Source organism: Oryzias latipes, chromosome 24, assembly GCF_002234675.1.
Source record: "Oryzias latipes chromosome 24, ASM223467v1".
NCBI classification, from domain to species: domain Eukaryota; kingdom Metazoa; phylum Chordata; class Actinopteri; order Beloniformes; family Adrianichthyidae; genus Oryzias; species Oryzias latipes.
The window spans coordinates 17154925-17164184 of NC_019882.2; the positions used below are offsets into that span (position 1 = coordinate 17154925).

The 9260-nt window shown below is 41.3% G+C and overlaps 1 protein-coding gene across 1 annotated transcript; it reads left to right on the top strand.

The window, feature by feature from the left end:
• The first annotated feature begins 5293 nt into the window (after positions 1–5293).
• Positions 5294–8809, top strand: LOC101167759 (proto-oncogene c-Fos). Its single transcript, XM_004083764.4, has 4 exons — positions 5294–6435; positions 6795–6989; positions 7401–7508; positions 7597–8809. Exons 1-4 carry the CDS (start codon positions 6295–6297, stop codon positions 8266–8268), a joined length of 1116 nt encoding a protein of 371 aa, XP_004083812.1. The 5' UTR covers positions 5294–6294; the 3' UTR covers positions 8269–8809.
• Positions 8810–9260: the final 451 nt, after the last annotated feature.

Below are 9260 nucleotides of genomic sequence, written 5' to 3' on the forward strand. Positions count from 1 at the left end.
CCGCTCAGATCGGTTTTATATCCTCCTGGTGGTGTGACGCAGCGCGGGGGAGGAGCCTAAAACCGTGAGAGTGAAAGCGCCAAACAATCACATAGCAACGCCGCTGTGGCGGGAATTATGGCTTTTGTTTCGTCAATATACAGTCATAGTTAGCGAAAACACAAGTTATTTGTAATAAAACAGCAAAAAGAAACCCGTTGGAGCTCGTTTAATGTTCAATTTGACAAGAAATGGAATATTCCATAAACAGGATCGGGATCCCCGAATCCTACGTCATTTACCATATATGGTGCATCCTGTAAAGGGGCGGACCTTGATGGGAAACACACCATCCGACATTGGCCGAGCGGCGACACGACCTTACGTAAGACAACAAACAGCGAGGCTGCTGAAAAAAAAACTGCAAAAGAAACGGGATAACGATACGAAAAGTTTGTTCTGCCCAAACAAGAACAGTAAACAAAAACTAAACATCCAGATTTTGGGGGATTAAATGTCACACGAAGTTACAGTTAAGGGAAATGATCGTTCTCTTCTGGTTTCATTTTTTTTCTCCTCTTTATCCAGTTTTGTATCTTACTTTTTTATTTGGACACATATTTAAAATGTGGAAATCTTTTTCCACGCGGTGATTTTTCTATTTGGATAAACATAATTAAGAACAGTTCAAAGTGGGACAGAAGTTCACACCCTGACCCTGATGCAATGCTTGTTCCCATAAAAGGGCGTGTTCAGCTCGCAATTGCTTTGTTTGCAATAGTTGTCCTAGACAGCGGATTAGTTTAGTCTAGGTGAGGTGTGCCCAGCTCTTCACAAAGGTCTTCCCCCAAAGGAAAGAGGGAATCCTCCACCTTTCACTTGATTTAAATCCCACTCAGCAACTGTCACCTAAAAGGGACAACAAGAGGCAGCTTTGAAGCTGGGCCAATAATCCTGACTCAGTGCTCTTAAGGAAGTTTGATAATAAGACAACCTTTTGCTTATTTATTTTGTTTTACATTTGCTTGCTGATTTGTATATGGAAATATCTATAAAATAGGTTGTTCACCTTTCGGTTCATCCCGTTATGAGTCTCCACAGCACTCAGCACAGGTGGTTTGGAAGAGAGTTTTTACGCCAGATGCCGTTCCTGACACAGGCCTGTCTTTTCAAGGCACAGGGAGACCCAGGCAGCTCATTGCACGCCCTGGGTATTGAACCCAGGTAACATGTATACAGAATTATGCTTGTTATATTTTTTTTTAATGTCTAGTTCTTATAAAAATGTAATTAAATAGCAGAAGTGTGCACCGCTATAATATGCTGCAATTACTTTACATAATTATATGTTTACATAAATTTATGATAACCCCTCTAAAGAAAAAAGTGGTAATGGCTATTATAAAATCTATAACTATTTTTGGTTTATTTTAAATGTATCAGTTTAATAATTAAAGTCTAAATTATTTACAGTGGTGTCATTGTGGTCATTTGTTCATGTCAAAGGACGACAGTGTTTCATTTATTACGACTTTTCTCCCCACTTTTGTGTTTTGTTGAACATTCCTGGTTGCCGAGCAACACCCAACCCCTTCGCGTCAGTGACGCAAAAGAAGGAACAAAGATCGTATCTGTATTGCAGAGGGACTCCTCCGTCTAATTAAATTGTAAACCGGCAGCGGTAGGATGAGAGGTGCAGAGAAAGTAGAGCAGAGTGAGAGCTCTGTCTGCGCTGTTGGTTTCACCAGCGGCTCTTTTCTGCTTGCTGACTCCATAGAGCAACGGAATGAAACCAGACACCGAGCAGCCCGGCTGGGTTGTTAGATCGCTTTGGCTGACTGGTTGCCAAGAACAGAAGCTTCCAAATGAGTCCCACTGACACTGTTTGCTTTACACTCTATCGGTTCTTTCAGGTCTTTGGGCGTGCAAAAACTGTTATGCAAAAACATAATCTACTTTTGTTTGCAGATCTTAAAATATACCTGGATTATACAGATGATAATAGTTCAAAGAAAGTCTTGCAGACATATGCATGGAGGAACAAGTCTGTAAAAGTTCATCTGGACTTAGTTTTTTAAGATCAAGGATTGATCTTTCAATTGAGAAAGCTTGTTGGATAAGAAGTGAAAGGTTTTCAATTTAAAAGTCCTGAAGTTTAAAAACTGTTTTTCTGCTTTGGAACCAGATTGATAAAAATGTTCACAGAGATTTACATGCATGACTTTTATTTAAAAATGATAATAATGAAAAAAAAGTTCCTTAATCAAACATCATATAAATAGATGGATAAATAGCAGTTTGTACCGATTGGTAATAATAAATCTAAAAATAGGAGTATCATATGCGATATACCTCAAGGTTCAATTATTGGACCAACTCTGTTTTTACTTCACATTAATGATCTATGCAAGTTATCACAAATTATGAAATTCATACTTTTTGCAGACGATACCAGCATTTTATGTTCAGGTCAGAACTTAGGCTACGTTCACACTACAGGGCTTAATGCTGAATTCCGATTTTTTTGAAAAGGCCGTTCACATTTCCAATTAAATGTGAATTTTTGTGATCTCCTGTGTGACCGTGAAATGACCCAGAAGTGACCCGCATGCGCAGAATAGTACTCAACGGTGAACGACGTCACTCGTTGTTTGCGGAAGTGGCTTACGTTAACAATGGATGTCAACAACAGTGTTGTCAACAGCGGAGTCCCTTGTAGCATTAATAAATTTATTTTCACAAAGGAGCCAGCACAATTACAATCTTCTGTTTTTAAGAAGGCATTGGAGCCGGGAGTGGGGGCGCGCATTCATGTTGTGTGTTATGGAGGAAGGAGAACGGTAATAAAAGAAGGATTCCCCCAGAATAAATGCTATTGACTCTTTATTGACCCGCTCTGGAGAATCTGAGGGTCCAAACAGGGAAGTTAACCCCAAAAGATCAGATACGTATCGGATTCAGGACCACATACCCAAGTGGCCTGGGTCGCATTTGAAAAAATCGGATCTGTATCGTTCAGACTGTCATAAAAAGATCAGATACAGGTCGCATAGGGGCAAACATCGGAAGTGTGTTGTTTCAGCCTGCAGTGTGAAGGTAGCCTAACTAGAGAAACTTCTAAGTGAAATAACTCAGGAATTTTACAAGTTAAAACATTGGTTTAGTAGGAACAAATTATCTTTGAATCTAAAAAAGACTACATTTATGCTATTTAGGAGACAGAGTAAGGAAGTGCCAGTGCAAATTATTATTAATGATACATCAATTGAGAGAGTGCAAAAACATTTTTTTGGATGTAGTTATTGATGATAAGCTTTGTTGGAAATCCCATTTACATTATTTGTGTTCAAAAGTGGCTAAATGTGTTGGTTTGATGAAAAGGTGTAGCTTGATGCTCAATCAATCCGCTTTATTTATTTTGTATCATTCCTTCATAATGGCATATTTGAATTATTGTATAGAAGGGTTGGGAAATTGCTACAAAACAGATTTGCATCCTTTAGTTATACTCCAAAAGCGAGCTATCGGATTCGTTCATAAAGTTAAATATAATGAGCACACAAATCCACCTTTTCTTAAAACATTTTATTAAAAATTACAGGACTTGGTCGATTTTAAAACTGCCCAAATTATGTATAAAGCATCAATAAATTATCTGCCAACTAATATTCAATATTTGTTTCAAAACAGAGATGCTGTTAATAAATAGAAATTGAGAGGAATCAACAAATTCTATCAACCTAAAGTAGGAACAACCCTAAAATCGATGTGTATCTCAGTAAAGGGTGTCTGGAACAATTTATCAGATGATATGGAAACTTGTAAAAATCTTGTTCATTTTAAAGGTATTTTTAAAATATACATAATGAATAAGTACCAAGATGCAATGAACCATTGAGGAATATGTGTATTCTTTTGGACTGTTGAATGATCATTACCAAAGTTGTTGGTTTGTTTTGTTTTTGTTTGTTTTTCCCGCTGAGGCATCTTGTTTCCTCCTTCCTTTTTTGTAGGTGGTTTGGTGTTTGGTTGGAGTACTTGGGCGTTGGAGTACTTGGGCGTTAGTGTTATTATGTCTCTCTGTCTTTGTCAGACAGACATAATAACGCTAACATACGAAAAGTATGTTAGCGTTGTTATGTAAAATTGTTCAATTTTGCTATTTTGTTGTTACGAGTGTTGTTGATTTGGGGTTTGGATCTTTATAAGCATCAGCTTCTTCCATTCCCTTTTCAAATCCAATTTTCAGAGTCATATGTAGACTATTTTTTTTTTCATTTAATGTAAATGATTTGATTTGAAATAAATGTTGCACTAAATATTGTCACAAACTAGGTTACATTCAAATGAGGGAGTCTCACTTTATAAAAGGTAAAATGCAGAGACTTCTATCTGATGATGGAAGTCTTTTGTGTCCTCAGTTTAACTGCATGAATATTCCAAACATTTTCGGCATAAATGTAATCTTATAACTAATTAGAAGCTAACTGATTGGTATACTGTAGTCCACTGCCTCTTTTTCCCCTTTATTTTTTGTTTTTACCATCAGAGTATCCTTGTTGTTGCAAGAAGACTGCAACAAAGATGACTCCATGTTGTTTTATCCCTTGTGCTATCTGAGATGACCCCACCCTTCCATTGACGTGTTCTCCCTACCATGACAAAGGTGGATAAAGGTGGAAAGATTTGATGTAATCCATGGACACCAGTGAAGATCACAAATCATTGAAGAAAAAAGGTTCAGAGCACTGTCTAGTGGGTCTAGATGACCCAACTCCCAATGTTAAAGTGCCTAGGATAGCACAAGGGTTACACTTCTAGATCGGTCACAAAATGTTTTTTTTATTAAATAGGTTCCAAACAACAAGTTAGACCTTAAGCTCAAACTGTACTGTTGATATGATAAAAAACAAACAAACATTAGATTAAACTTTAAGGTTTTTACACTAGTGTAAGCACACATAACCACATTCTTAAAGTAATCAAAATAAAAAATGTGAAGGACTCAGCTTTTAATATTTTAATTCAAAAAGTGAATTGTTAAAATAGGTCAAAAAATGTAATTAAATCTTTCACAAGTTACTTTTTATTTTTACTCACTTTGCACTTATTCTATTACAATATCTGTTAAAAAAAGTTTTTTTAAGGTTGGTGTTCACGCTGCAGTTTTACAGAAAACCGTTATAAACAATTGAAGTGACGTCCCTCTAAGCCCCTTTGGTCAGGCTGCCAGCTGCTGAATGGCTGCAGCCGACCCCCGGTCATGTGCCAGGAACAGGATTCCAGAGTGGGCTGGGACTGCCGGGAAGCAGGAGGGCCCCTCTCTTCTATGTGAGGTAATAGGGCCTGAATAGATCCAAGAATTGACGGAGCTGGACGAAGATGTACGGAAAGACCCGAATCCCCTCATCTAACATGCATGTATTATATGATCTGTTTAAGCTCTGCCCTCAAAAGCAGTTGCTCGGTCAAGTGCGCGCGCGCTCCTGTCTGCCTTGTGCACTTTTCAGTTTCTGTTCTGTTGGGTCCAAACGTCCATCCGCGCGCTCTCTCTGCGCCGCAGCGCGCGCCTCCTCTACCCCCGGAAGAACCATATATGGACCGGCTGGTCCATTCTGGGATTGGCTGCTTCTCCGCAGCTCCTGCTCTGTTGCTGGAGGTCTATTCTTAGATGAAATGTGAGAAGTAATTGCTTTGCAGGTTATAAATAATCAAACAGTGCCTGAAGCGTTGCCACTCCAATCCGGAGCAGTCTGACACCAAATCTGCAAATAAAGCTGGAAAATCATCTCTGATTTCCCACTACAAGTCCATTTAAGTATTTGAAGATTTATCCAAATCTGATTTTCACAAACGGCTGATGTGAGCTGTAATGAGGTCGTTGTGATGATGGAAATGATGCGATGCAGATGCTGCATGCAAGAAATGACGTAGTTCATTCATGGTGGGGGGCTTCTTCTGCATAAAAGAGGGGGAAGGGGTATATTTATTCAGATATTTGCGCTTTTTCTAAAGGATAAAAAACAGAAAGAGGATTCAAATGAGCTGTTGGTCAAGTTTAGATACCCGGGGATGACACTGATGGACACCTGAAAGCTTAAAACGCACGCGAGCCTCTGCGCCCGGCCACTCCGTCTCTCTGTGAAATGGTTCAGTCTCAGCACATAGATTTCATTCATAAAATTCCAGCTCACTATAAAAGGCGGGCCTCCTCACACTCATACCATTTATGAAGTGGGTAAATGGAGTAAAAGGAGGCGTTCGGGGAGCATTTTTCTGCCGCGGGTAAATGAACGGTGCTGGGTTTTTTGGGCAATGATCTCTGAGGAAAAGATGCATCCAGACTCTAGCTCTGAGCTCCAGCCATCCTCCAGCTGCAGCGCGACATCTCCAGGCGGGGACAGCCCCGGGAGCAGACAGCATCCTCCTGACTCGCTTTCATCATCAGTGGACCAGGTATGCTCGGCTCTGCGCACATTTTCCTTAATGATGAACTGAAACTATGAACACCAAATTAGATCAAATATCAACAGATATACAGTATTTTTTATTTATTTAAATGATTTCTGAAATTTGAATATTTTTCTATCCAAACGCAGAAACTGGATTTTTTTAAAATAGATTGATGGTTTATTTCTTCGGTTTGGGCTGTGACCTTTCATTTTGGAGTGATGATGCTCATCATCACAACGATGTGACATGACATGCATTATTTTTAGTCAATAATTGCCCTTTATTTTTATGATTGACTGTTAAATGCCACATTTATCGTGCTGTTTGACTGAGTGCCCATCTGTGTGATGGGGATATTCCAGGACAGTGATCTGAGCGCAGGAGCCGCCTTTGTTCCGACCGTGACTGCAGTCTCCACGTCCCCAGAGCTGGAGCGGATGGTGCAGCCGACAGCCATCACGTCTGCAGCTTTAAAAAACAAAGCCCAGGGTGCAAAGCAGACCCCCGCAGGCTCCAAGAAGGCGAAGCCTTATAGCAGGAAGGGGCAAAGGGAGCAGGTAGGACAGGAATCACCCTGCTGGTAGATCACCAGAGAAGCAATTAAGTAATTAAATCATCTGTTGCCCATAACTCATGATCACGACCTATAGTGTGAGACATTATCGCGATATTTTGGAAAACTGCGATAAGCCCAATTAACCTTCGTTTCAGTTCAAACGACCAAGGACATCATCGTGACACAATACATGTAGATGAAATGGTAATAACAACAGGAGGAAGTTTTATTTTTAATTTCAAAATGCGCGCTCCCGCCTGAAGCCACATGATGCGCGCCCTCACTTCCCTGCGATGAGGATGTCTTTCTTTCCTGTTTCCTTGGCAGACGCGGAGTCAAATGCACATGTGAAACAGTAGCAGGCGCAGTAACGATGCTGTTTGACTGTTTTTTCCCCCATGTTGATTTTTAGCCCTCCAAAGAGGAGGAGGAGAGGAGAAGGATCAGGAGGGAGAGGAATAAGATTGCTGCAGCAAAGTGTCGCAACAGACGGAGGGAGCTGATAGACACCCTTCAAGCTGTAAGTGTGGAGCATTATGACAACAGTCTCGATATAATGTCCATGCAGGACATTGTGGTGATCGTTCAAACTTGTATTTGCACCCCAGGAAACTGATTCTCTGGAAGAAGAGAAGTCTGCCCTGGAAGGGGAGATAGCCAGCCTGCTGAAGGAGAAGGAGAGGCTGGAGCAAGTCCTAGCCTCCCACAATCCAACCTGCAGGCTACCTGGAGATGCCAGTATGGAGGAGGATGCTGTTGACTCAATAATGCAGGATCCTCCAGCGTCGCCCCACCTGCTGTCCATCCTGGAGAAACCCCCAGAGAGCAGCACAGACGTCCCCACAGCTCCAGACATGGCCAGTGCTTCCTGCATCCCCGCTGCAGCCATTCTGGGCAACTCCAACATCCTGCTCTGCTCCAGTGCAGAAGAGGACGACCTGGAGGACTTGACAGGAGAAGACCTGGACAACTTGGTGCCCAGCCTGGAGATGGCAGTGACCTCTGAGACAGCTGTGTCTGTCCCTGACATTGACCTGAGCGGCCCCTTCAGCCTCCCAGACTGGGAGACGCTTTACAAATCGGTGGCAAACGACCTTGAGTCTTTCAGCCCGTCAGTCGTGTCTTCCAGTCCTTCTTGTAGCAGTTATCGCACAGTGTTCTCCTTTAATTACTCTGAGATTGAATCCTTGGCTGGCGGCTGCGACAGCGTCAAAGGCGGCCTGGCTGCGTCTGAATTAATCAAAGATAGTCTCAACTCTCCAACACTCCTGGCCTTGTGAACAGACAGAGGCATATGCAACAGTTTCTTGTATTTTAAACAGCCAACAAGCTATACATTCTCTCTCAAATAACCTTTTCTGGTGATGTGTTGTACACCCAAAGCTTCAGAGGCTGTGCTGATGTGTTTCCAGCTGAATTCTTCCATATTGTTGTTCTGAGATGAGACTTTGTGCCAAATGCATGCAAATACCTACTCTATTTAAGATTGTGTTCTTAAAAAGAAATTAACCAGTGGTGTGAAGTTATAATATGTGTGTAACACTGTTGTAGAAGGTTCTAGTGTAGCAGCATAGGTGTTACATCTGGCTGTGAGCTGTCTCCTGACTTGACTTGACATTTATTTTCGAATTTTGCCATGAAAAAAAACCCCACATGTCCTGTATTTTCTCAAGATGTATGTATTTTTGACATAGTTTATTTTTTTACCTCTATCAAAAATGATGCAGGTGCCAAAAAAATGCTGGAAATAAACTATCTGTAAGCTTTTCTTGTCGTCATCCTCTCAGGAAGACAAAATAAAAGAGCCACGCAGCAGCTGGAGTCTCGATATTCTGTATTTTATGGAGGGCAACATGATTTCTTGCTGGTTAGGAAAACCAAAACCAAACACGATTATTATGATTTAAACATAAATTGCTTTATTTAAATTGATTAGGAGCAGAAATGCCCAGGAAAGGTCCCAAGAACAGATCAGAAAATTAAAAATATCACCATCTTGTTTCGTATCCGTCAATAAAAAATGACGACGCCTCTATTTTCGGTTCCAGACTGAATGAAAGCGCCTCCGCCGGTCGTGTTTAAAGCGAGTGGGGGCCGCAGAGACAGCAGGTTAATTATTTATTCGTCGCTCCATCTCTGTTCCGCCACTCTCTCGGTCAGGGACCCGATTCCTCCGCAGCGCAGTGCGTGCGTGCGTGGAGTATCGCCTGCGCGTGACGTCAAGGCGCCGCACCGTAGCGTCGACACTTCCTCTGACCATAAAAGGATGGTT